The sequence below is a fragment of the Melozone crissalis genome, unplaced genomic scaffold (assembly GCF_028551555.1).
Source record: "Melozone crissalis strain CALT ecotype California unplaced genomic scaffold, PUWL_Pcris_2 ptg000034l_1, whole genome shotgun sequence".
Lineage (NCBI taxonomy): Eukaryota > Metazoa > Chordata > Aves > Passeriformes > Passerellidae > Melozone > Melozone crissalis.
The window spans coordinates 17,713,372-17,740,365 of record NW_026535812.1 but is presented as its reverse complement, the minus strand read 5'-3'; the positions used below and the strand labels follow the sequence as shown (position 1 = coordinate 17,740,365).

At 58.3% G+C, this 26,994-nt stretch overlaps 1 protein-coding gene across 1 annotated transcript; it reads left to right on the top strand.

Moving 5' to 3' along the window:
• Positions 1–26,994, top strand: EPHB3 (EPH receptor B3). The gene is made up of 16 exons (XM_054282582.1): positions 1–67; positions 13,310–13,374; positions 13,777–14,449; positions 21,502–21,657; positions 21,792–22,127; positions 22,916–23,040; positions 23,188–23,356; positions 23,451–23,556; positions 23,969–24,021; positions 24,188–24,310; positions 24,409–24,656; positions 24,871–25,086; positions 25,176–25,325; positions 25,416–25,609; positions 25,778–25,933; positions 26,252–26,994. Exons 2-16 carry the CDS (start codon positions 13,318–13,320, stop codon positions 26,358–26,360), a joined length of 2,871 nt encoding a protein of 956 aa, XP_054138557.1. The 5' UTR covers positions 1–67; positions 13,310–13,317; the 3' UTR covers positions 26,361–26,994.

The following is a 26,994-nucleotide window of genomic DNA, read 5'->3' as shown; positions in this document are numbered from 1 at the left end:
CCGCCGCCGCCGCTGCTCCCCCTTCTGCTGCTCCTGCTGCTCCCCGCTGGCCGCCGCGCTCTGGAGGGTGAGTACCGGGCGGGCGTGCCCGTCCGCCGCACCGGGGCCCGAGCGACCGCGCACGGGTGCACGCATCCTCCGGGATGTCCCAGGCCCGTCGTGGCTCAGCGCGACTGGCCGTCGCGCCGCGGATGCCCGGTTGTACCCGCGGAGCGCTCGCCGCAGTCCTGCTCCCAGCGCTCAGCCGCCCTCAGTAGGTTTCAGAGTCAACGCCCCGTGGAACCGCGGCCGGCGGCTGCTGGCAGGGAGCGGCGCCTCTTTGGATACTCGGTTCACGTTTCGAGGCTTTTCGCCACGACCGAGAGGGCTGGAAAATTAATATTTCTTTCAGTGGAAGCTCTTGGCGTGCCAGAACTGGTGGGGCCGCGGAAGGAGTGTCCGTGTGCCGTGTCCGGCTCCATCCCTTCCCCGGCAGGGCTCGCCGCGCCCGCTGCCTTAACCCCCGAGGCTCCAGCGTGGGACCTCCGGGGCGAGTGGCCACGCGTGCCGCATCTACCCCCGAGCGGGTCTGCCCTCCGCGGCTCGCCCACCTTCGAGCTTCGATGGAGTTGGGAATAGAACGGGGAGTAATTCTCTCCCCCTTGGAAAGTGAGCCCCGGTCCGCGGGGCAGCGCCGCTGCGCCCGCAGCTTTGAGCGAGGAAAGAGGCTTTTGGCCCCCTGGGTACCGGGGGTTCCCGAGCGGGCAAGGCGGGTCGCACTGGAGAGAAGGAGGAGAAGGGGCCCCGGACGGGTTTTTGTCTCGGCACAAAGTGTGCGAGGCTCCAGCCGGAGTGCCGGGGCGGCGGCGTTCCGGTGTCCGGTAACCGAACCCTCTGCTGGAGCGGCGGGAGGGGGCCGGCGAGGGAGGGACGGAAGGGAAGGGAGATCCCCCATCGGAGCGGAGCTGTGGGTGCCGTGCCCGGGCAGGGGGCGGCGGGGCTGCTCGCAGGCGGAGTCGTGCTTCGGGCTCCCGCTGCCGTCGCCCCGCGTTGCGAGGTTCGGGCCGCGGCGCCGGGGGTGGCCGTGGGCAGGAGCCCTCCCCCGCTGCGGTGCCTGAGGGACGTCTTTCCTCTAGCTTTGGGCTTTGTAGAAAGTTTGGGGGCTGCTTGTTGTCCGCGTTCCTTTTCATCCTCGCTCCGTGCGATTGTTTTTGTTTTTTCTTTAAAAGGAAATTAAAAAAAATTAAAACCCCTCGTCCTTTGTAGGCTGTAGGAATCAGAGCTGTGGGCCTGCCGGGTCCGTGAGCTCCCGGCTCAGCGGGAACCCGCGGCAGGAGGGGAAGGCAGAAGCCCCCGGCACTCAGCCCTCGCGGGATGGGGAGCACCCGCCCGGGCATCCCTGCCTTCTGGAGAGGTGCCGGGGGATGAAGTTGTGGGCAGGGAGCCCGGCGGGGCCCCGCGCTTGCAGCTAGCCTCTCGCAACCTGCTTCCCATCAGCGGTTTAGGAATTTGGGAAGGATAGATGGCGTGGGGGCTGGCAGCACCGGTGTGTATCACCTGGGGACGGTCCCTCCTGCCTCTCCCCCGCTGCCGTCTGGGGATGGAGCAGTGCAACGAGACGGATGGAGAGAAAATAAACAGGCCCTGCTGAGGAGTCACTGGGTTTTTTCAGCTTCCCAAATGTGTGGAGAGGTCAGGGGCTGAACACACCGTCTGAGAGGTCAGGGCCCAGCTGGGTGCCAGCCCGGTGGGACCACTTCAGGGCTGGCTGGCAGCTGCCCAGCAGTTTTTGGGCTGGCCCCGATTCCCCGTGGGATTTTCTCCTTTTTTTTTTTTCCTTCGTCTTTTTTTTTTTTAATTATTTTTTTTTTCCCTTTGCTCTTGTTCGAGCTGGAGGGAAAGTTGCAGCTGGCCTGGAGAGGCTTCTCCCTCTGCAGCTTAGGGAAACCGCTGCTCGCATCAGGGTCAGCGAGCTCCCGCTCTTCTGCTACGTTTGGCATTTCTGTCCACGCTCACCGCTGCTTCCTGACGGGGACTGGCGCGTTCCAGAGGTTACTGTAAATCTCATGTGCACGTTTGTTTGGATATTTTAGTGCTGATCATAAATCTGGCGTGGCCATAAATCTGTATGCACGTCCTGCAGACAACAGCAGCGAGCAGTCCCCAGACCCGGCCACTTCACCGTCCCCTCCGAGGTGCAAAGGGCCGGGCTTGTGGCTGGTGTCGGGCTGGAAGGGCAGGGGGCTTTGGGGCTGGATGGCGCTCCCCATTCCCCAGGGGATGGCGGGGAGTTGGGTTTCTTTACAAGGCCCCACGGGGGTGGAGGAGAAAAGCCGCGCTCGGCAGCAGCTCAGTGAGGGCTTTGTGCTGCCGAGGAGAAAATGGTTTCTCTCCAGATCCTGTAAGTGCGCTGGGTCTGTTTGAAGTCACAATGTGTTTTTCTTCTCCGGTTCAGCAGTCCCCGGGCCGGCTGCAGAAGGAATGCTCTATCCAGGGGCAACAGCGGATCCTTTCTCCAGCACAGGGGTTTGAGCCGAGAAGTTTGTCCCAGCGGGGCTGTGGGAGCAGAGGCCCTGTGGGGAGCGGACGCGGTGGAACAGCACGGGGAATGTGCTGCGTTCCGGGCCCTTGCCGACCATCCAGGGCTAAAACCCCAGGCTTCAAAACACCCTGGCCCAAGGGAGCGTGGACAGCCACAGACTGGATCTGCCTGTCGCCCTGGGGGTGTGGGTAGGCTGGGACAGGGACCTGCTCTCCCTAGGAGCCACTCTCCCAGGCTGTTCCTGCTCTGAGCAGCCTCTCCGGATTCAGGACTCCATTTAAACTTGGAGTTTCCCACGTGCTTCCCTGTGAACTCCCATGCAGAAGCACTGTAGTTTGTTGCACGTAGTCCTGAGCAGACTTGGGCTCTAGTGAAATACCCAAACCCCACAAAGAAGCAAGATTTCTAGGGGGGATTTTCTTCAGCGGCTCTGCCCAGTGACACCCCCCAGACCCCCTGGGTGTCACACAGATTGACCACGCTCCTCTCTGCACCGGCAAACCCCTGCTTAATTGACCCCTTTGCTGGAGCTGCCTGGTATTTTCTTGGCAGAGAGATTTGCTTTCTGTTTAATTACTTTTCACAGAAATGGCATGTTTCTTGGTGGGGCAATGGGTGAAGTTGGCCCTGCTGTTTTATGGGTGCTCGGGGTAGGGCTGTGAGGGAAAGCGGATCGTGAGGCTCTGCAACACTCACTGGATTCATTAAATCTCCTGTTCCTCGGTAAAAGCTGCGCTCGAGGAAGCCTTCCCATCCGTGCTGCCAGGGAGGGGAGGAGAAGGGCTTTCCTTTGTGTCAGGCGGAGCATGCGGAGAGCTGGGGAGAGGGAAAACTTGGAGCACCGGGATCTGTTTGCAGCCCCACATTTCTCCCTCGGTGTACAGCGAGGCTGTGGCTGCCAGGCCATGCCTGCCCAGCCCTTGCAATTGGGAATAGCGGCCTCTGGTTTTTAAGGAATGAACCGAAACTCCTTGTTTTGTTATGATGACTTACTGCAAGAGATATTTGGGGAAACCAGTTTGTTGCATTTTCTTTCCGTGAGCCGTTTGCTGCTGCCGCTGGAGCAGAGGAGCTCGGCGTTTAATTAAAACAGCCCCAGCAATCTGAATCACAGACTTGCATGTTTTTAAAATTGTAGCTGTTCCTGTTGTGCTGAGTCAAACTGGTTTGTCGGGATTAAGCGTCTCCGCCTGGGAGCCGCGCTGGGGGAAGGGTGCTGGGGTGGCCCCGGGGTCGGAATCCCCATTCCCAGCTGGTGCAGACCACAGGGTGGGTGTCAGCCTCCCCCGGAGGAGAACCCTGGGAAAGGGGGACTCTACCCAAGGGCTGCGGTGGAGCTGGTGGTTGCCGTTGCCGCAAGCTTCTCAGTGGTTGAAACCATAATGAGCTGCTGTTGTTTCTGGGTCCAGCATGTTCCCATGAAGCGTTTGGGGGATGGTGGTGCCCCTCCATGGGCAAGAATCTCCTTGCAGAGCCCCATGCCCCAAGGGATTGGCTGCCATCTTGGAGGCCAGGCAGCCTGTTGCAGTGACACTCCCACCCAACTGGGACCATCCCATTTGAAGTCATGTTTTGTTTTTTTTATTGCATTTTTGTTGTTGTTGTTGCTCCAAACCCAGCCCTGTGCTCTGGCTGGGCGGTGCTGGCTGTGGGGCATGGGCTGTTCCCTCGCAGAGCTGAGCCTCAAGTGGGAGCCATTTTGTAGGAAAGGCCGGTGGGCATCCTGCCTGTGACGGGACAGGCTTGGCACTGTTGGTGAAGCCTCATCCTCCTGTGCCTGGGGAGTATTATCACCCACCCTCAGCATCGCCACGGAGCAGTCGTGGCACTGAGCTTGAGAGAGGGGCAACATCCCCTTTCTGGAGGGCCACATGCCTTTCCCACGCTGCCACTGCTCCCAGAGGGGCTGCATCCCTCCCCTGGTGCCCACTTTCTCCTTGGTGCAGCTCAGCCCTCCAGCCTGTGCTGCCTGAGCCGGGAGGTAGCGAGCCCAGTGCTGTCTTCGCATGGCCGCCCCGCTGAAGAGGAGCGGGAGCCATCTTGAGCAGAGGCTGGAGCGCAGCGCAGGGCCAAGCACCGGCCCATGGCCGCTCTCCATGCACGTGCCAGCGTGTGCTGGCTGAGGGTCCCCGGCTGGGACAGTGGGGAGGGTTTTGCTGGGGGGTTCTCTTTATTTTATTTTTGCCCATTGCTAAGCCCCGCTGCGCTGCGGGGCCTGGTGTTTCTCATGCATGTGGCAGGAGCTGTTGACAAACACCTGTTTCTGGGCCCCCTCCCCAGGAATGCCCCGGGGGCCCTGCGGGGGCTGCAGGGGTGGGCAGCAGGGATGTCCCCTCCCAGGGGAGCCCTCCCCCAGGATTCTCCTGCCCAGCAGCTGCTGCAGGGGGATTTGAGCCTCCCTGTTCCTCTGTGAGGTGTGGCTGTTGCACAAATCCATCCCTGTCCCAGGGAAGGGACACTGCTGTCCCCATGTCCCCTGAGCCCAGTGCTGTGTCTCTCAGGTGCTCAGTGCCTGCCCAGCAAGGGCTGGGGCGCAGGGGGACCCCGCAGGGAGGGGGGCACGCACACGCGGCGTGCTATCCAAGGCCTTTTTTTATTAATGAGAAAAATGTGCAGGGCTTGAACGATCGCCAGGAACAGATTTATTCTAGTTCCCCAGAAATTAAACCGAAATGAAGGAGCGAGTCAGCCCGGCCCGGCACCCCCTCCTGACTCTGTGCTTGTTTTAACTTTGGAAGAATCTGACTTTGGGGGTGGGGGAGGTGGAGGAGGGAGGGGGGGGCAGTATTTGGGTTTAAGCAGTTCCAGATGGGCTTGGTGCTCTCAGAGAGCTGAGGAAGTGAGCAGAGAGCAGCGCGGAGATTTGGGTAACTGCCCCAGGCAGTAGAGAGGAGGGAGATCTTGGCAGAAACTCCCACTCTGCGCTGCCGGGATGGGATGGGGCTTGGCAGCCAAGCTACCCGTCTGTGGGGCGAGCCTTTGGATGTGCACGGAGTAACCTTTTTTGGGGAAGGGGTGGTTGTTTTTTTTCTTTTAAATATCATTACTCTTTCTCTGGGCACTTTCCAAAAGTACAACCTGGAAAAAAAATGGAGCTGGAGGGAGAGAGGGGCCTTTTGGATCTCAGCCTGACGCAAGCAGTTGCCCTGCGGAGGCAGGTCTGCAGTACCGACTGCCTTTTCTTGGGTCTCCTGGGGACTTAGGGCCTCTCCATCCACCCGTACCAGCCCAGCTCAGCTTGGTGGCCCCCTGGGGACACCTGCCCCATGAAACCATGGCCACAGGGCAGTGGGGTCACAGAGAGAAGTGGCAGGAGTGTCCCCATCTTAACATGTTCTGGAAACAAGGGTGGCTTTGCAGGCTGATTTGCTGCCCGTGTCCTAGTCAATGGCATTTGTGGCTCGAACAGGTCTGGCATCTCCTGATCAGATGAGTTATTTCTGTGGCAGCAGAGGACGGCAGCATGGCCATTCCTGCTGGGGATGGCGACCTATAAATCTGTCCTGCCTGCTGGCCCTAGAGCTCCTGTCTGCCTGGCACAGCTGGTCACATTGCCCATATGGCAGAGAGCTGCAGAGGGCAGCCCCTTCCCCTTGGCCAGGCAGGGACACTACTGTCCCAAGTGGGCAGTCTGGCAGCAAGCAAGGCTGAGAAGCTGTCTGTGGGATCTGTCCATTCCCCTTTGCACACAGCCTGGCACAGCAAAAGCATCTTTTCCCCCTAGGCAGGCTGAAGCAGCAAGTACCAGGGCACATCCACCACGTGGGCAGGGATGGCAGCTCTTCCTTGGCCAGGCTGACCCTGGCGTAGCACGCTGGGCTCTGACATCCGAAATCCCCGTGGTATTAATAGAACAGTAATTGCAGTGCAGGGCTGGGCTCGGGCAGCTGGCTCCCGTTTTCTCCCAGTGTTGGTACAGCCTTTCTGCAGGACCAGGGCCTGGCAGCGGGACCTGGCAGGCTTTGGGCAGCGGGCTGCACGTGTCCTTGGCGTGCAGCTGGAGGGCAGAAGCTGCCGTCCTGCAGAAGTCCGAGGCTCCAAGTGCTGTGGTTTAGAAGGGGGTGCACACAGTGTGATGCTGGTGGGTGCTGGAGCCCGGCCTGGCATGGCTCTGCTCATAAAATGGCAGAAATCCGTTCTTCCTGCCTTCATCCAGTGCGAGACCAGGCGGAAGGGAGCACCCATCCCTCCCTGCACCCCAGCCACGGCCACTTGATCTGCCTTTTGCAGAGCTGGCACCTGTCCTCTCTCACATGCTTCAGTCTGTCTCGCAGCCATCAGGAAACAGCTCCTGGTGAGGAGCACGTGGCCGGAAAATCCTCTCCAGGCCAGCTAGCGGATGGTGGGCTGGCGACAGGGCAGGGCTGGATGGAGGGAGCATTCCTGTCCCCCTCCACCCCATGTGCCAGGCAGCTCCCACTCATCTGGAATCTGGATCTGGCCAATGCAGAAGGTGCAGGACATTGGGATTGGATGGGGAGGACTGTGAGAGAGATGCAGTACGCCAGTGGCTCAGAGCCATGGGACCGTCTCCTGGCTTGAGGTTAATACCCCATGTAGGTGTGGGATTGGGAAGTGAAGGATGCATCCTTGGAGCATCATTGGAATTGGAGTTATGGGCCCTGCTGTGAGCTTACCATGGTTCTGGCAGGGCTGGAACTGGCAGTGGTGAGTGATGCCAGGACTGGCAGTGCTGCCCACCCCTGGCTGGGCTCCTCTGGGCAGGGGCTGCCTGGCTTGGTGTGTGCATGTGCCCTGTGTGTGCAGAGGGGCCTTAATCTCAGTTTGGGCCTCTGGGCCCTGCCATAATGCAGAAATAATGAGTCTATTATTAAGTGCCCACAGTACTTCTTCACTCCGATGGCTCGCCTCCAGCAGCAGGCAGAACCTGCCCCGCTTGAAGTGGATGTGTCATCATTTGCCTCAGCAAATCCAATCCCCTTTGATGATGGGCCAAACGCCCTTGGCATGAAGGGCCACAGCTGTGATACAGGCCCCTTTTTTTCTTTCTTCCCCTCCTCTCTTCCCTTTGTTCCCAGCTCATTGACAAGTTGCTGGCTTGCCTTGGACCTGGGACAAGTGGACGTTGGTGGGCATGTGGGTCAGAGCCCCTGTGCCCCCCTGGCGAGGGCTGGGGGGGGGGGGCAGCTCCCACGGCAGCCTCGCGTCTCCCCCCTCGGCGCTGGGGAGCAGCAGGCGCCCTGCTTGTCATAAGGACAGGTTCCCAGCGTGGGCGGTGATAGGGAGTGCTCCAGCCCTTCCCTTGGGCTGAACCGCACTGCCTGGCCTGCCCGGCCTGACAGTCGGGGAGGGCAAGGGTGGGACCAGCACAGCCCCCTGGCCTTGCACTGGGCACTAGGGGGGTGTGCAGGGGGTCCCTGGCAGAGATGGCATTCCTGGGGGAGAATGACTGCGTGTGAGTCGTACAGCATGCTGGCAGTGCTGCCAGCCCCATCCCTGCAGAGAGAACTAGCAAATAGTTCCTGCCAGAACCTTCCCCAGGCTCACAAACCCCATGCCTGGCACCTCCACCTCGGGTACCCCCTGACCACCGAGGGTGCCTGCTGGTTCCCTGCCTGATACCTCCCGCGCTGGCTGCAGCCTTCCTCCCTGCTCTCCTGGCTCTTGGCTGCATCAGCAAGAGCCTCTCCTCCCCGCAGTGCAGCTCCGGCACAAGGGGCTGCCAAGTGCCGAAACCTCCCAGCACGCCACCTCCTGTGCTCCAGAGCTCTGTCTGTGCTGTGCTCCATCCACGTGGGCTGAGCAGGACGGGAGAGCTTCCCAAATGCAGGCAGCATGGGGAGTCCCCTGGCCTTGGAGCAGGGACATCCCCTGCCTGGGAGCAGGATGGCTACAGGGTTTAGCTGGGGTCAGAACCCTCGTGGAGGAGGAGGAGGAGGGATCTGGGTGCGCCACATGCTTCAAGAAAACGTGTTGCGGGGTCTCCCAGACCTGACGCGCTCACAGGGCGCTCCTGTGGCTCAGCTTTTGTATACGGAACGCTTGTCAGCGGGAAAAGTGCAACCTCAGGTTCTCTCCCACAGGCAGCTCTTTGTTCCCAGATAAAGGACCTTACACCAAAGGCCCTTTGTGCCGCTGCTCAGAACAGTGCTGGGATTAATTGTACCGATAGGTGCTTGAATGGGGAGCACGCAAGGCCACTCACTCCTGGTGTAATTATCTTCAAAACTGAGAAAGAAATTAAAATATGCAGAGATGCCCCTTATGGTCGCTTTTTGAATAGCAGGCAGTCTCCAAGATTAAAAGTGCATCTCTAAACAAGCTAGCTTTCCTTCCAGAGGAGAAAAGCATGGCAGTGAGGGGGAAAAAAGGCACCTGGCATGACTGTTAGCAGCCACCATGGTGAAAGCCAAGCCATATCCTGGGACAAATGGTCCAGCCATTGATGGCATCTGCAGGAGGTCAGTGTGGGGTAAGGGGCCACATAAGGCTGGTCCGGGCCACTTGCCCCTTGCTGAGCTCCTGCAGACATGGTGCCATGGTGTGCATAGCTCACAGAGAGCACGGGCACGTTGCAGAACAGGTTCCTCTGTTTGCAGCAAGGCTGCGTGGGTGTCTTTACTAACTCTTCTCCCTTGCCTTCTTCCAGGATGCTCTGGACTTGCATGAGCTGCCTTCTCCTCATCGGGCCAAAGAGCTGGCATCTTATATTGCCAGTGTATCCTGATAAAAGCCATCAGTCCACGTATTCTAAGGGGAAAGCGTTCAAAGTGGAGCTTATTGGTGGAGAGGATTGACTCTTCCCCAGTGGCTTCATCTTGAAAGAATTTTGATATTTCCCCCCCTTTTCTGGCTCAGCCATCACTGCCGCGCGCGTCTGCCGCTCAACAGCGCGAGACGGGCTCTCTGGGCCTCTTAAGGGGGGAGTTCAAACGTTTTCGCTGGCCTCAGACCATGCATGCTGCATTCCTGAGCCTCAGCACCGCGAGAGAGAGGTCCCCGGCTCCAGATGGGTCCTTGCCAGGGCTTCAAACACCTAGTGAACTGCTGGGCCTCTGTGGAGGTGATGGGAGGGCTGCTGGTAGGGAACTGCTTGTCTTTGCAGCTCAGGGTGTGCTTGGGAGGAGACGTGCAGGGCAGGGAGGAGGCAACCAGAACGATGCTCACAGCCCTGTCCAAGAAGTAAGAATCTTTCCCTGTCCTGGGATCCCACTCTGCCTTGGGACTTCTGCTTCTGTGTGGAGTCAAGCCTGGCTGGCTGCACTTGCTGAGCGTAGTTGGGCTCCTTCTCCTTGCCTTGATTTTGCCCAGCTGAAGGTAAGGAGAGGACAACTCCTAGCGCTGCAGACAGTGATAAAGCAGGCCTTAGGGTGACTTCCCAAGCCGGCAAAATTGGGAGCCAATTTCCCGTTGACTAATGGGACCAGGCTCTTGCTGTGCTGTGCGGGATTGAAGTGGCATTGACTCACTGTTCAGCCAGCCCTGACGCTGTTCACGTCCCTCCACAGCACCTGCAAACCTGAACCACACTGGGAAATCACCAGTGACACCTCTTAACCCCCCTCTGGCACCATGGGCCGGAGGAAGAGAGCAGCTGCTTGATCCTGAACCATTGAAGCCCAGTGCTTGGGCTCCCCAGCCCAAACATGCCCTCTCACACGTCCTTTTGAGGGGGACCAGTGCTTGGTGTGCCCCAGTGTTTTTGGAAGAGAGGACCAAGTTCAGGGCCAGGTCATGGTGAGAGCTCTGCGGCACCTTTAAGGGCTCGGAGCAGTTTCTGCAGCTCAGCTCAGCGTGTGCCACCAGCCCCTGGACCATGCAGCACAGCAGCCCATAGGGCCTTCCACCCATGACCTTCACAATGGCAGGCTGCAGGGGTCTGGGAGGCTCCACTGACCCCACCTGGGTCACTCCTGTGGCTGCAGGAAACCCCCTCTGCCCTCTCTGCTCAGCCTGTTTCCTTTAGCTGAGTTGCTCAGTGAATATTTTTTTATCATTATTATTTCCCCTCCCCGCTCTCTCTGTGTGGTTTACGTGGCTCTCACGCCAACAGCCGGCTTGGCTCTGTCAGTTTTTCTCTCCTCTGCTGGTCAGATGGCAGATGCTGCCAAATTAGGATGCAGGCAACAAGCCTCCTGTCCAAGCTGAGGTTCTGCCCACGGCCAACACTCAAGGGGAAGGACGCTGCTGGAGGGGACGACTGCCACGGCAAGGGCTTCCTACATGGGGCCTGCTGCTGTGCAGGAGAGTTCACGCATCCCCTGGACAGGTTTGGGAAGCAAACACCCACCATGGTCTGGTCAGTCCATGCTATGCTGTGGCTTGCCACAGCATCCTTGTGTCACTCTATTTGCGGGCACACCCTGCCACCCAGATCCCCATCTCCCCAGCCTGACTCACCGCCACAGCCGCTCATCCATCAGCAGCCCCAGCCCTGAGAACGCAGGGCATCCCTTCCCCGCTCCTCCTGCAGGAACACCCCCAGCTGGCCCTGCACTGGCTGGACCCGCAGAGTCTCTGCCCCGGGAGTTGGCAGCCCCGCACTGTGAGCGCTGAGCACACGCTTGGCTCTGTTCGCCGCCAGCGCGGCGTGTCTGGGCCCTCAGCACCGCTGTGTCCTTATTAGGGCAGCCAGCACGGGGCCTGTCCCTCGCAGAGGTGTGGGCAGCCCCTCCTGGAACCTGCTCCCCCATCATCTGGCACTGCCTGCCCACCATGCAGGGGTCTGGGAAGCGCAGCAGTGTCTCCTGTGGTCTTGTGGCTGCACAAAGCCACACTTGGGATCCTGCTGGGGTTCAGTAGCTGATGGTGTGGGAAATGGGAAAGGAGAGAGATGGTAGCTGGCTGTGTCCCCTGGGCAGGTAGTGCCATAGGACCAAGCAGAGGCTGCCTTATGGGTGCACAGAGCCATTCTGCCCATCCTGTGTCCCACCCTTCCTGCATAAACTGCTTGACAGAGGGCTTCTTCCTTCTCTCTCTGTTTTTGCCAGATGCCCCTAGTGTGTGTTCTTGAGAAACAGCAAATAACCCCTGCCCAGCAACCATCTCTGCATTGAAGTCTGATGTAGATGCTGCCCTTCTGCACCTCTTCCAGTGGGGAGTGGCACCATGAAAGGTTTTCCTCCCTCTGTCCCCAGTGCCATGCCCACTGCTGGTGCCACCAGGCCACAATGGGACTGTGTTTGTGTTTGCTCTGGGCAAACAGCCTGGGCAAGAAGCAAGCTCGCTGGCCCAGCTGGGAACCTGGCAAGCCACAGGGCAGGTCAGAGAGCCCACGTGTCCCCAGACGTGCTTGTTTATCTGTGCCGTGGTGGCACCCACAGCCTGTGCTGCCAGCCTGCCTGTGGGTGCTGGCCTGGGAGCTGCTGCCGGGTCTCGCCGGGGTGGGACACGGGAAGAAGGTGTTTACCTCCAGTCGGGCTTCATCGGAAACCCTGCCATGTGTGAATGCTTCCTTCCTCCTCCACACTTCCTCCCTGCCTAGGTCAGCCTGAGGTTTTCCTGGGGTGGAAGGAAAGAAGCTGAAACTGCCTCTTGCTGTGGGGCTGAGCCATGGTGCTGGCACAGCTGAGCTGCCCTGGCACGTCCGTGTGCCCCAGCTGGTGAGAGTGAGCAGTTCCCAGCCCGCTGCTGGGTCTAGGAGAGCCATGGCTCCCTGCCCTCCCTCCTGAGCCCGGGTGGGCTGAGAAGTGGATGGATGGATGGATGGATGGATGGATGGATGGATGGATGGATGAGCAGTGCCTGGGGAGCTGCACAGGGTTTCACGTGGGGCCATACTTGTGGCTGGGGAGTGGGATGCCCTCATCAGGGGGGTGTTTTGGCCCTGGCCCTGGGCCGTGCTCGGTGCAGGCAGCAGAGCCCCCCCTGAGCACACCAGGGTCTCCAGGCATTTGCATCCCCCTTCCACCAAACCCTCCCTAGGCAAAAGAAGGTTCAGAGGACCCCGGGGTGCTGGTGTGCCTGCTCCCCTCCAGACAGCCTAAGGGCCATCCCTGGAGCAAAGCTCACAGGCCAGCAGCTCACAGAGGGGCCGTTGGCCCCTGAGCATGTCAGTGTGCTCTCATGGTTGTGTTTCACTGCTGCTTTTTGCGCGTGGTGCTCGCGCGGAGCCACGCGGCTCTGCCTGGGATTAGCGACAGCTGCCTGCAATTGCAGCTCTTCCCAGACAAGCGTCTCGCTCCCCCAAGGCTGGGGCTGGGGCTGTTTGGGGAATGCTGCCGGGGTGGTTTGTCTTGTAGTCTGCTCCAGGAATGTTGGCCAGACGGTCAAATTCTTCTCCCCTCTTGTAAAATGAGTGATGTGGGGCGTCTCTGGGAGAGCAGCCTGCCAGTCCCTCCTCCTCTGGATAAACCTGCCTGGCCCGCACCGCCCTGTCATGGGAACGGGCCCTTTCAACCCCAGCCACATTAAATACGCGCCCTGCCAAAGCAGAGGGGGAGGGTGCGGACAGGGGCGCCCGGTCTTCCTCCTTTGGCACCCCTGCACTGCCTGGGGGACACGTTTGGCTGTGCTAGTGGCTGGGGATGGCAGCTTGTCCCCATCTCCCCCTTGCCACCTGGCCAGCTCCTCGTCCTGCCGCTTGCCTCCTCCAGCACAGCTCTCCAGGGACGCCTCGCTCTTCCTGTTCTCTTGACAGGAGAAGAGAAATCTGGAGTCTGTCTGCGCCGCTCCCCCCTCCTCCCACCACGTCTCACCCCCCAAGTTGCTGTTTTCCACAGAAATGTCAGGCTCAGCTCTCCTCTCCCCCACTCCTCCTGGTTTTTTTCCCCTCTAATCTTGGCCTTCATCTCCAATTATTTCTTTTTCTCCTTCCTTTCTCTCCAGAGACCCTGATGGACACAAAGTGGGTGACCTCTGAGTTGGCATGGACAACTCATCCGGAGACAGGGGTAAGTTTAGAACCAGCCCTGGTCCTGACCTCCAAAGGGCAGAGCTGGCCCTGGCCCCATGGGAATCAAGGGCAGAGCTGGCCCTCGCCCCATGGGAATCATGGTTGCTCACCACTGCCTTTGTGAAGCTGGCTGCATCTTTCTCCTTTCCTCCTGTGCGTATCCTCGCCTTGTGAAACCATCTCCTCTTGACTCCGTGCCAGTGGAGTGGGAGTGTCATGGTCCCTGACCTGGGTTTCTCTTAGTCAACATGATGACCAGGAGGGTTGTGACAGGTGAAGGTGTAGCTGCTGCTCTTCCCTGTTGACTGTTGCCTGTTCCCCCCACCCTGTGCCATTCACAATGTGTCCGTAGCACTGCTGTCCCTGGCTGGGGATCTAACCCTTTCCCTCTCAATCACAGTGGGAAGAAGTCAGTGGTTATGACGAGGCCATGAACCCTATCCGCACGTACCAGGTGTGCAACGTACGGGAGGCCAACCAGAACAACTGGCTTCGTACCAAATTCATCCAGCGCCAGGACGTCCAGCGCGTCTACGTGGAGCTGAAGTTCACTGTGCGGGACTGCAACAGCATCCCCAACATCCCTGGCTCCTGCAAAGAGACCTTCAACCTCTTCTATTACGAGTCAGATACGGATTCTGCCTCTGCAAACAGCCCTTTCTGGATGGAGAACCCCTATATCAAAGTGGATACAATTGCCCCAGATGAGAGCTTCTCCAAGCTGGAGTCTGGCCGTGTGAACACCAAGGTGCGCAGCTTTGGCCCTCTCTCCAAGAATGGTTTTTACCTTGCCTTCCAAGACCTGGGAGCCTGCATGTCCCTCATCTCCGTCCGGGCTTTCTACAAGAAATGCTCCAACACCATTGCTGGCTTTGCTATCTTCCCGGAGACTCTAACGGGGGCCGAGCCCACTTCCCTGGTCATCGCCCCGGGCACCTGCATCCCCAATGCAGTGGAGGTGTCTGTGCCCCTCAAGCTGTACTGCAACGGCGACGGCGAGTGGATGGTACCCGTGGGAGCGTGTACGTGTGCTGCTGGATATGAGCCCACCATGAAGGATACCCAGTGCCAAGGTATGTGCATGGCAGAGCGATCGTGGCTTTTGTCCCCATGGGTGCGTTGATGTGAAGGAGGTGATTTTGCGTTGAGCTCAGTCTGGTTTTGGAGGCTTTTCCCTGATGAGTGAGCAGGGTGACATCTCAGACGACTGGTCTGCAGTTGGACTCCAAAGCCTTAAAACCTTTGTGGTCCGGACTCATGCAGTGTCTGCTGGGACACACTGGTGAGCAACCACCAGGGCTACCCACTGTGGGATGCATCTCCTTGCACAGAGCTGCAGCTCAAGGCATGGTCCTCAGCAGGGATCCAGCACATTTAAGCCCTTGAGCATTACCAAAACCTCTCTCTCATTGCTGCTGCTGTATCCAGCATCTTCCCTCTCTCCCTCCTGCAGTGCTCGTGGCTGGGCCGAGTGATTGTTCTTGGCAAGTGTGATTTCACGCTGCTTGTGCGGAGGCTTGTTCAGAAGCCCTGGTGGTGAGCAGGGCTCCCCTGTGGGAGAAGCCATGCTGATGCATGCTCCCCCTGCCAGTGCTGAAAGCTTGCAGCAGGGATGGTAGGGACCAGCACGAAGTCAGTGGATCTGAAGCTCCTTGTTCTTGCTGGAAGGGAAGGAAACATATCGTGCACATGGAGATGTTGGGGATGGAGAGCCACCCTAGCAGCAAGATAGCTCTGTGTGAGTCCTGCAGCTGCCATGCTCTCCCACGATAGCTTTGGTGTTGCTGTTTAACCCCAGTTGGGGTGTGTTGGTAAGGAAAAATCTGTCTGGATGAATGTTGCATTCCCTTAGGGTGATTTTTTTCTTGTGAGCTGTCTCTGGCAGGGAGGACCCTGCCCTGGGGTGGCTGGGGTTTAGGGCAGAGAGGTTGCCGTTCCCCTTGGCTGCAGGCATTGCACAGGGAGCGGGATGCTGGCGGGGCCCCCAGCCCTGGATGCCTTGTGCTGGCCTGGCCCATGACGGGATGCTTGGCGCCAGCCCTTTGCTCTTGGCAGGGGCCGTGTGATTTGGGATGGCCTGTGACGTGGGGCTCGGGCCAGGCTGGCCTCCCCGCTGGCTTTGGGAGCAGGGTAGCTGACAGCTGTGCTGCTGTGGCTGGGCAGGGAGAGGTCAGTCTCCACAGGGCCTCAGCTCTGCCGGGGATCCAGAGCCTCCAGCACTGCTCTGACTTCAGTGCCACAGCCCCTGCATCTTGTGAGCACCAGTCTGGCTCCTCCTGAGCTGATGGACACCAGTGCCAGGCATCCATCCACACTTCAAACTGCACTGAGGTCCATGCTCCTGGGTAGCTGCTTTCCTTCTTGCTTGGACTGGGAGATCTTACACCATGCACGATGTTGGCTCTTTCCCAGCAGAGAGTGGGGTTTGGGCACAAGGTGACAGTTTCCAGCCAGTACCAGGGATGTGCTGAGAGGGAGCATCCCAAGGCAGGACAGAGCTCCTCAGATTAGGCTCAGGAGCCTGGGCAAGGTCTCATCTCCACATCCCCAAGCTGGACAGACCCCCATGTGGCAGCTTTCCCAGCGCCTTTGATCTCCCACCAAGGCCCAGCTTCTGCTGCAGCAGGCAGGGAAGCCACGCTGGGCAACGGGCATGTCTCCATCCGGCAGCCTGCCTCCTCGCTGGGCAGCAGCGGCGGTGTCCTCACGTTTCTCTGGGAAAGTTGCACTGCGCCTGTAGGATCAGATTTTCCGCCATATGATCGTGTGTTTTAAGTGGAAACAGCTGAAGAAGGGTCGGGAGAAGCCGGAGCTGCAGCTCCTTTTCTCCTCTTGGCTGGATGTTCCCTTACCCCGTTTCCACAGTCCAGCACCCCCAAGAAGTCTCGGAGCCGGTGTTGTGGGCAGAGGTGTGGATGCAGCCCCCCAAAGCTGGGGTTTCATCACTCCTGCCCCAGGGAGCCTGCAGGGGCTTCACCGTGCAGGCGAGCAGCGCTCCAGAGTGCCAGATGGCATTTTAATAAATAACAATACCCAGTTACTGCTTAGATGGGATAAGCCCTGTTGTAAATCTCCCCCTTTTCCCAGACTTTCAGTGGCCTTTGAAGACCTCCTCCTCCTCCTCCTCCTCTTTATCTCCATCCAAGCCAAGATTAGAGCTCACATTCAGACCTGTTACAATGCAGCTTGTATCCCAGTCCCTCGGGAGCAGAGGGCTCATCCTGCCCGACTGAAGACAGTTTCTTTGGCGTGCTTTGTAAGGCGATCCGCCAGGCTGGTACCTGGCGCTCTACTCCTGAGTTGCTACAGCATTGATTTGGCATCTCATTCTCAGCCTCATTATCTTTATTTAATTAGCACACGGCCCTTCTGGGGGTTGTGCCGCTTCCCACACACTCCCTGCCACGCAGAGCTGCAGAGGCTCTTGGAGGACAAGAAGGAGCTGCTGGCCAGGGAGGGGAGCAAAGGCTCCTGCATGCCTTTGGGCTGGGGTGCACGGCACTCACACCCCACACCCTGCAGCCCCTGGGGTTTAGCTTTTCCCCAGCCCCATCCCTTCTCCTTTTCATTAGGAGGCACCCTAACAGTTCAGGGGATTTGGTGTCAAGGGGCTCCCCAAAAATGCTCCTCCTCCGCATGTGATGGATTTGTTGGAATTTGCACCTTTGTGTTGCTGGCTTCACACAAAGGCAGAAAGGCTGCTGTGCCAGGGTGAGCAATGAGCCCCCTCCTTGCATGTCCCCTCTGCTTGGGAGGAGGACCACAATGCCCCCAGAGCCCACCTGGGAGGGGAACTGAGTCTGTGTGGTGCAGTCCATGGATACCCAAACTGTAGGAGCACTGGGGGTGACACTGTCCAGCATGACATTACACCTTCCTGAGACCCATTTCTCAGCCTTCTTGATGTTTCTTTTCTCGTGGCACCAGGCACTGAACATTTGGGCACAATCAGTAGGTGAGCGCAGGTCAAGCTGGGGCCAAAATCAGAATTTTTGCAAAAATAAATTTCCCTTGCAATCAGTGACTAATGAAAACATCACCGTGAATTAAATAAAAAAAAAAAATTGCCAAGCAAGCATTGCACTTGCCAACTGTTTGCAGCTTTGCATTGCAACATGGGCTTGCTGCATGAAACCCAGGAAGTGAAACTGCCTGGGATTAATTGCCCGGGATTCCAGATCAAAGGCAGCAGCAGGGAAGGCAGGGAGAGCTGCCGGTTTACAGCCAGGCAGCTCCACAATGGGTTACTTGTAACACAGTCGAGGAAATCTGCCCCTGCCGTCCTGCCTGTGACCCACTGTGGCTCAAGAGGCAGCTTTGCTTATTGAATTTTTTTTTTCTTTTCTTAAAAAAAAAAGAAAAAAATTGTTTTCTTGCCTGTTCCTTGGATGCCACTTCAAACCCCCAAAGGCTCTCTCCCTTCTCTCCCTTCAGATTTACTCCATTCACTTTTGGACTGCGCTAGTGTGAAATATTTTCACCCAAAGGGTGATTATTTTACTTTATTTTAAATAACTGCCTTTTAAGAGAGACTTAAAAACAGAGTTACCGCCTCGGCTGTAGCCAGGCTGTTGCTTCCACAGCTCTGCTCCATCTGTAGCCACTTACGACAGCGAGAAAGGAGCGAGCTGTGCAGGTTCATAAAGCACAGATCGTCCCGAACAAACCTGACTGCTGCCTCTAAAGAAATTACAGGGTTGATGGGCAAAGGGATATGATCAGTTTAATTTATCTAGGCTCAGGCGAGGCGTCCTGCTTCAATCCTACAGGGAGAGAAATAGCTGGAAGGATGCTGGAATATTGTAGAGTGAATGGGAAACGGTTGAAACATGAAACATGGTAGTTTGGGGCTGATTTTTTCCAGTGTGTCGTGGCAATCCCTGCCTTTCCAAGGGGAGGGGACCCCAGAGTTTTGGGGATGCACGGTGGTTCATTGCTGCTTGCCTGCATCCCATGCAATAATGGAGGCTGCCTACAGGATGAGTCACTGCTCTCTGCTGCTGGCAGAAGGGTTTTATTTCGGTGCTTTTTCAGCTCCCTTCCTTGAACTTTATTCACCACGGTGGAGATAGTATTTGGGAGTAGTACCCCCCTCTTCCCCCAGCTCTGTGCTGCAGCTTTTTGAGACAGGATCAGGCCCTGGAGGCGGGTGGCTGATGAAAATCCTGGAGGGGCTGCCAGAGCCGGATGGCCGCGTTTGCCATGCCGCGAGTGTGATGCCCCATAGGGGTGCAGGGGCAGCTTTACAGCAGGGCTCTGTTACTGTCCTCCTCCCTCCCACGCCCCACACAAATCCCCTCTGTGGCTGATCCCCGCTGTCAGGCCAGGCTGCCTCTCCCTGCCATCAAACCAGCGGCTCCTCTCCGCTTCGGTTCCCTGACCTGTTATCCTGTGGCTGTCACTGACTGTCATGTTCTCCCCAGAAGTGACCGCAGCACAGCACCAGGAGATGTGATCTGTGTGCAGAGGTTCAGAGTTGTTATTTTATTTGAGGACACTTCAGCAGGAAAAGTGCTTATGCAAAGCTCTCGGCAGGGAGAAGGGAGCCTGGCTTCCCAGCTCCGGCTGGATGGAGTCACGTTCCCACTCCAGAGCTCCCAGGCTCGTTCCGCAGCGTGCCGGCCAAGACAGTGGTTGTTGTACAGGCAGTTTCTTGCAGAGAAGAGATGACACAGCGGCTTATCCACCAGGGACCTGGGATCAGCTTTCAGCTCGGTTACTGCCTTCAAATGTGGCGGCTGAGAGCTGTCACACTGCCACCGAGGTCTTTATGCTCTGATTTATTAAGCAGAGTTGGAAATCTACACACTGGAGTGCATCTGGGCCTCAGTGCCTCTGCTGCTCTTCCCCTTCTTAACAGGGCTGGTTCATGGCTCGTCCCCCTCCTGCCAGGATGGCATAAGGATGCACAGAAAAGGCCTTCACCCCTTGTGCCTGCACTGAGCACTGCTCAGGGGTGGCAGGGAGCTGCTGAAGGGCAGCTCTGCCTGTCCCTTCCTCCTGTGTCTGGGAGGCCACTGTCACCTTCGTGCCCGTAACCCACTGGGCACCGGCTGGCACTTCTTGTGCTGGAGACCAAATGTCCTCCTGCATCCTTTGCAAGCCCCTGGCAAAATTTGGCTGCCATGCCATGCTTGGGCTGTCAGCTTCACACAAGCGCTGGTTGCTCCGGCTTCACTCTCCCCCCAACAAGCCTGTTCAGGGGGTTTTGTCCCTGATGGATCTGGGCTTCTCTCCATAACCAAAGCATGTTTGGCAGCTTTCTGAGCCCAGAGCATTCCTGTCCAAGAGGTTTCAGTCATCTCTCATTCCTCAACAATCTGGTTCCTTATGTGTGAATCTGCATCCACCCAGTTTGAGCCGCCCGGGACTCCAGCCGGGGTGCGTCTGCCTATGCCAAGGCTTCTCTGCGACCTCTGGGCCTCTGCTGTCCACATAAAGACACATTTTCTAGCGGCCTGGCTGTCCCAGGCTGGGGACACAGAAGCCCTGGACCTGCTGGCTTCCCATTGCTTGCCAAGGAGCAGATCTGTGCACTGCTTTGCCTTCCAGCCTGCACAGTCGGGACGGGCAAAGCTTTCATTTCCAAAGGGAAGGCCCAGAGGCTGGGTGAACTCAGGTCAAGGAGTGGAGTTAGTAGAGCCATGTAGTCAGTCCTGTTTTGACCAAAGAAGAGTCTCACTGCTGGGAGGCTCACACCCTGGGAGCAGGAAGCAGCTCCTGACACCCATCCAGGCAGAGGGGCGGGAGAGCAGGGGTTGTCTCTGCAAGGGCTGCTCTCACATCCCCCTGGCCAGCAGCACTGCACAGGAGCGGGGCTTCTCCCTTGGGCTTGCTGCTGCTTGGTGCCTGGACAAACCCAGGACAGCACCTGAGCTGTGTGCGGGTCCCTGCGGGGCCGGCCTGGCAGCGTGTGACTCACAGCACTCCACGCCCCATGTGGGGCCACAGCCAGCCGGAAAACTTCCACAGAGGGTGTCGGGAGATGCCTCATAGCAGGAAACTTCCACTTGCCACAGCCTGGTGAAGCACCAGGAAACCTCCTGCTGTTTTCAGGATGATGTGTGGCTGGCGTGGCAGGGTTACCTGCCCTGGGAGCTTCCCTAACGTGGTGGAGCGAGGAGGATGTGCCCTCCTTCGGGGCCATCGGTGCTGATGCTGCCCCAGCTGTGGCAAACAGGGTGATGCTGAACAGAGCCGGCGCCAGTGGCTCTCTCACCTCATCCGGCTGCAAACACAGAGCACAGAATCCGCTTCCTTGGGCAGCAGTGTGATAAATCAGGCTATTTCGAGGTGTGGGTCAGGTTCCCGAGGCCGCTCTGCTCCTCAGCTCAAGTGCTGTTAAACCTTTCACGTGCCCCTCATTACAAACAAACACCTTGTGGTGCCAATGGGGCCGTATCCCAGGATTCGTGGCTCCTTGAAGGACCCTGATCGGAAGCGGAGGAGGGAGGTGGCAGTGATGCTGAAGCAGCTCTTCAGCCAAGGACCTGCAGGAATGTTTTCATCTCGCTCAGCACTCCACTTGAGCCGACCTCGTGAGGTGCCGCCGCCCCAGGACTGAGAAGTGGCTCAAGAGCCTGAGGCGGAAGGTTTGGGGCTGAGTGACTGATTTTGGGTGGTGGAGGCCTCTCGTAGGGGCTGTAAAGGAATTCTTTCTTTCCCAGCCATGTTTCCCCAGACGATGGACCTGGCACTGTGAAGGTTGCCAGGTCTGCAAAACAGCATGGCCTTCCTCCATGGAAGGGGGCACAGTAAGACCCTTGAGAAGGGCAGTGAAGAATCATAACTGAGGAATAGAGTTCTGGCTGGATCTACTCTGCCCCCCATACTGCTGGTGGTGACCAACTCCTCCCACCTCCAATCACCTCAGACCTGCTGCTGGAGCCCAGCATTTCCTGGCAGAGCTGTGCCTGAGCCATCTGGTGCTTCCAGCAGCCGACTCTTCTCACCCTTCCCTGCCATGATTCCCTGGGCATGGCTGATGGCAGTGGAAAGGCTTGTAGGAGGCCCAATCCACTGATCAAAGATTTGACAGGGCAAAGGAGTCTGCCCAGCTATGGTGGGAGCAGTGAATGTTTTCTGGGTTCACTTTATAACTCAGGTCTGGTTTTCTTTCCTCCAGCGTGTGGCCCAGGAACCTTCAAATCTAAGCAGGGGGAAGGTCCCTGCTCTCCCTGCCCTCCCAACAGCCGGACCACCTCTGGAGCAGCAATGGTCTGCACTTGTCGAAACGGCTTTTTCCGGGCAGACACGGACCCAGCAGACAGCGCCTGCACCAGTGAGTCCTGCTCTGGGCAGGGAGGGGAGCAAGGGAGGCTGTGGAGGTGATGTGGGTCTGTGTCTGGCATGGGGTATGTGCTGTGCCCATGCCAGGGCAGAACTGGACGTAAAGACACCCACATTTCCCTGCAGGTGTCCCCTCGGCCCCCCGCAATGTCATCTCCAATGTGAACGAGACGTCGCTGGTGCTGGAGTGGAGCGAGCCGCAGGACACGGGCGGGAGGGATGACCTGCTCTACAACGTCATCTGCAAGAAATGCAGCGTGGAGCGGCGTCTGTGCACCCGCTGCGACGACAACGTGGAGTTCGTGCCGCGCCAGCTCGGCCTCACCGAGCGACGCATCTACATCAGCAACCTGATGGCCCACACCCAGTACACCTTCGAGATCCAGGCCGTGAACGGCATCTCCAACAAGAGTCCCTACCCTCCCCATTTTGCCTCTGTCAACATCACCACCAACCAGGCAGGTCAGTGGAGCCACCAGGGAGCAGGGGCTGTATCTTCTCCACAGAGCAGAGTGGAGCAGAGATTTCTTTCTGACAGCCTGGGAGGCTGCAGTCCTTTGTGGTGCCGCCTAACTGGCTCTCTGGGCCTGTATCTAATCCCCTGGGTAAACTCTCTTCTCTGTTTAAAGCATGTCCCTAGAGGAGATGAGATCAAAATGCATGCAAGTGGAGAAGACTAGGGCTGGCAGATGCTCCAGAGAGCTCTGAATCTCCTAGACCTACCCCAGAGATGCTGTGCCTGCTGTGAGGGGAGGAGGAAGGAAATGAGATTTCTCTCCTGTGTGCCTGGGAAGGCTCAGCACCAGCCCAAGCCTTTGCAGGCAGCCAAGTGCTCTGCCATTCCCTCCTTCCTCCCGCTCTGGCCCCGCTCCAGCGTGCTGGTAATCTCCAGCCACTGCGCGCTGATCTGATTTCATGGGTCTTGCTGCTGGGGTGGAGCACAGAGCTCCTGGCAAATGGAGGAGGGGAGGGAGCCCCAGTTTGGGTTGGCAGGGCCCTTCCCCAGACCAGTCTGCAGCTAGGCATGGGGTGAAGCATGACTTCAGTGCTATTTCTGAGGCTCCCCTTGGTGTTGAGATCACACCTCCTTATGGAGACTTGGGGGAGGCCATGAGTCTCAGAGCTTTTCCATGCCTTTCCACCAAGATTATCCAAGCAGGCTACAGGCAGAGCATTTCCTACACTGTGTGGGATGGTGGAGGTGGAAACCTGGTGCAGGTGGCTCATTCCTTCCCTGCCCTCCTTCCTAGCCCCATCTGCCGTACCGACGATGCACCTGCACAGCAGCACTGGGAACAGCATGACGCTGTCATGGACTCCCCCAGAGAGACCCAACGGCATCATTCTGGACTATGAGATCAAGTACTCGGAGAAGGTAAAGCAGGAACAGCCTTTTCCCTCATCTAGCCCTTCCCATCAGCACCATGGCATAGGGGGTTCCTCTAAACCTGGCTCCTGGGGATGTGGGAGCCAGCAAATGGAGGGTGGCTTCACAGAGGTGACACCCACGTCTCTCCTACAGCAAGGCCAGAGTGATGGCATCGCCAACACAGTCACCAGCCAGAAGAACTCGGTGCGGCTGGACGGGCTGAAGGCCAACGCTCGGTACATGGTGCAGGTGCGGGCGCGCACCGTGGCGGGGTACGGCCGCTACAGCCTCCCCACGGAGTTCCAGACCACTGCCGAGGGCGGTAGGTACCAGCCCTGGGCTGCCTCCATCGCCCAGCCCTCCCGTGCCTGCTCCTTTCCCAGCCTGACCTCGATTCCTGCCTGTCCCTCCATCAGGTTCCACCAGCAAGACTTTCCAGGAGCTGCCTCTGATCGTGGGCTCGGCCACTGCAGGGCTGGTGTTCGTCATCGTGGTGGTGGTGATTGCCATCGTCTGCTTCAGGTACTGGCTTTTCAGGGAGGAGGGCTTCAAATCTGGGTTTGGGGGTTGCTCATGTGTGCCACAGAGCTTTCCCCTTCACCTGTGGGCAGAGCTCTGGCAGCTCCAGTCACAGAGTGAAGGACTGCACCGGCCACACATGGGTCCCAGAGCAGGGGTCCTGTGGGAGGATTGTGCCTCTGCTTCCCCAGCAGGAGCTGGGCTCTGCCCAGGCTCCTGCCATGCACTCAGCACAACTAGGCCATCTCCTCCCATCGCACCTCGGGTGGAGGGATGGCTCTGTGCACAGGCTGCCAGAGGGAAGGCTCTCTGGCAGAGGCTGTCTGTGCTGGGATTTGGAAGTTGGCAGTGAATGTCTTTGCCCCATCAGGAAAGGGATGGTTACTGAACACCTCCTCTCATCTCCTTTGGGCAGGAAGCAGCGCAACAACACCGACCCTGAGTACACAGAGAAGCTGCAGCAATATGGTGAGTGTGAGAGCCCAGCAAATGGACTCTGGCTGCCCTCTCCCAGTTCCTGTCCCATGCAAAGGGGCAGCCTTTTCTAACAAGGGGTGGGCTGACAGCCAGCCAAGTGGCTTGACATCTGTCACCCTTGCTGTGTCCCTCCTGGTGATGGCTTCTGTCCTTGCAGTTACCCCTGGGATGAAGGTGTACATTGACCCTTTCACCTACGAGGACCCAAACGAAGCTGTCCGGGAATTCGCCAAGGAGATTGACATCTCCTGTGTGAAAATTGAGGAGGTCATTGGAGCAGGCAAGTCCTGGGGCTGGGCACAGCAGGTGCTGACACTGCTGCCTCTCACCCTGTGCTGTGGCTCACCGTGCTGCTCCCCTCTCTCCTTCCCACTACAGGGGAGTTTGGTGAGGTGTGCCGGGGGCGCCTGAAGCTGCCTGGCCGCCGCGAGATCTTTGTGGCCATCAAGACCCTGAAGGTGGGCTACACGGAGCGGCAGCGGCGGGACTTCCTGAGCGAGGCCAGCATCATGGGCCAGTTCGACCACCCCAACATCATCCACCTGGAGGGCGTGGTGACCAAGAGCCGCCCCGTCATGATCATCACGGAATTCATGGAGAACTGTGCGCTCGACTCCTTCCTCCGGGTGAGCATCCATCCCCTCCTGCCCTGGGCTGGGGGCAGCAGCTCTGAGCCCTTCTCCACCTCTTTGCATCGTCATGCTGGTGTCCCAGGGTTAAGCTCTGAGTGGGAGAAGAGCGGTGGCTCTAGGGAGGAAGAAGGTGATGGTGGTAGCGCACTGGGATCCTTCCTCAATCTCTTCAGGGTGTTGCAAACCCCTCTGATCTCTCCTCTGGCAGCTGAATGATGGGCAGTTCACAGTCATCCAGCTGGTGGGAATGATGCGAGGCATCGCCGCTGGCATGAAGTACCTTTCGGAGATGAACTATGTGCATCGGGATCTGGCTGCCCGCAACATCCTGGTCAACAGCAACTTGGTCTGCAAAGTGTCTGACTTCGGGCTCTCCCGCTTCCTGGAGGATGACCCAGCTGACCCCACCTACACCAGCTCCCTGGTACGGGACACTCACGAGGGATCTGGGATCTGGGGGTGGGGGGAGACACCTCAGGGATGCACTAATCGTGGAGCTGTGTATCCGTGCAGGGAGGCAAGATCCCGATCAGATGGACAGCTCCTGAGGCCATCGCCTACCGCAAATTCACTTCAGCCAGCGACGTGTGGAGCTACGGCATTGTCATGTGGGAAGTGATGTCCTACGGGGAGCGACCTTACTGGGACATGTCCAACCAGGATGTGAGTGCTCTCTGGGGAGGAGGGAACCGGGAGCTGTAGGCTGCGTGTGGGAGCCCAGGTGGCTCACAACCTGCCTCTGCCTTTCTGCAGGTGATCAATGCTGTGGAGCAGGACTACCGCCTGCCACCCCCTATGGACTGCCCCACTGCACTGCACCAGCTGATGCTGGACTGCTGGGTGCGGGACCGCAACCTGAGGCCCAAATTTGCACAGATTGTCAACACGCTGGACAAGCTCATCCGCAATGCTGCCAGCCTGAAGGTCATCGCCAGCGTCCAGTCTGGGTCAGTGACATCCTTGTTTCCAGCCAGCACTTACCTCAATTCCAGGGAACACTGGAGTGGTTGGGAATAGAGCTGTGGGAGGGAGGGGATAAGAATGGGGAGCCCTTGCTTCCAGTTACACCTCTCTGTGCCCTGCTCCTTGTGACTTGTGACTCTCTTGCCCTTTAGCATCTCCCAGCCACTCTTGGACCGCACTGTCCCAGATTACACCACTTTCACCACCGTGGGAGACTGGCTGGATGCCATCAAAATGGGACGGTACAAGGAGAACTTCGTCAATGCTGGGTTTGCCTCCTTCGACCTGGTGGCACAGATGACTGCAGAGTAAGTCCCTGCTTGGAGGGGAGGAGGGAGAAAACTGGGACTGGGGCTGCTGCACACTCTCCCTTGCCTATCTGACAGTCTGACAGCCACCTGCTCCCATCTGGGTGCGTGTGGGCTGAATTAAGGAGTGGGATTCAGCATCCAATCCCAAGGGAGTTCAGGTTTAGGATTTGGCATCCAGTCCCCTCTGGTGTTAGAGGGAGCGCTGGAGCTTGGCAGAGGGCTGTAATGATGGATAGATCCATTGCCCCAGTGGGGCAGGGCCACATGTTGATGTTGCTGATGGCTGGGGGCTGAGTCGTCACCTTTTCCTTGCAGGGACCTGCTGAGGATAGGGGTGACGCTAGCAGGGCACCAGAAGAAGATCCTGAGCAGCATTCAGGACATGAGGCTGCAGATGAACCAGACACTCCCAGTGCAGGTTTGACCACAGGGGACTCTGCATTGGAACGGACCAAGGGAACCTGCCATAAAGGTTCAGTTTGCGGTGCAGCCCAGCTTCCTGTTTTCCCCTCCACACGGCGCTCCTCTGCCTCGGACGGTCGCCTGGGACGGGACGGGACGGGACGCCCTTCCCTGGATCGAAGGCACTCATGCTGAGGGAGCCCAGCTTTTCGTCCCTTGTCCTGGAATGGCGAGGCAGCAACACATCTTCATATTGAAGATGGATTATGGGACAGAGATGGCACATCCCACTTCCCACCCTGTCTTGGTGCTCATCGGTTTGAAGAGTTGTTCTGCTTCTTGGATTTCTTTTCACCCTGTTTTCCCCCAAATCCTCACTTCCCTCACCTCCCCGAGGCCACAGACTGTTGACCCGTCCGCCGAGTCCGTCAGACATGTCCGAAGCCTTCCCTAACTCTGTTCCCCACGTGGAAGCAGCCGGGGGAGGCCGAGCCAGCGACAGGGCTGGGGCCACCAGCCCCAGACAATCACTCCTCTTCTCCAGCCCTGGCAAGCCCTCCGCCCAAGGGTCTGCACTGGAACGTGTCCGAAGGGAAGGCTTCGCTCCCTTTCTTGGCTTTGCACGCCAGAACCCGAACCCGATTTACTATGCAGGG

What these genes read in the sequence shown, in the direction of transcription:
- EPHB3 (XM_054282582.1), top strand. Translation starts at nt 13,318, where the DNA reads ATGGACACAAAGTGGGTGACCTCTGAGTTGGCATGGACAACTCATCCG. An exon ending in CAACTCATCCGGAGACAGGG is followed by an intron (nt 13,375 to 13,776) that starts GTAAGTTTAGAA and finishes TCTCAATCACAG; the next exon opens with TGGGAAGAAGTCAGTGGTTA. An exon ending in CCAGACCACTGCCGAGGGCG is followed by an intron (nt 23,357 to 23,450) that starts GTAGGTACCAGC and finishes TCCCTCCATCAG; the next exon opens with GTTCCACCAGCAAGACTTTC.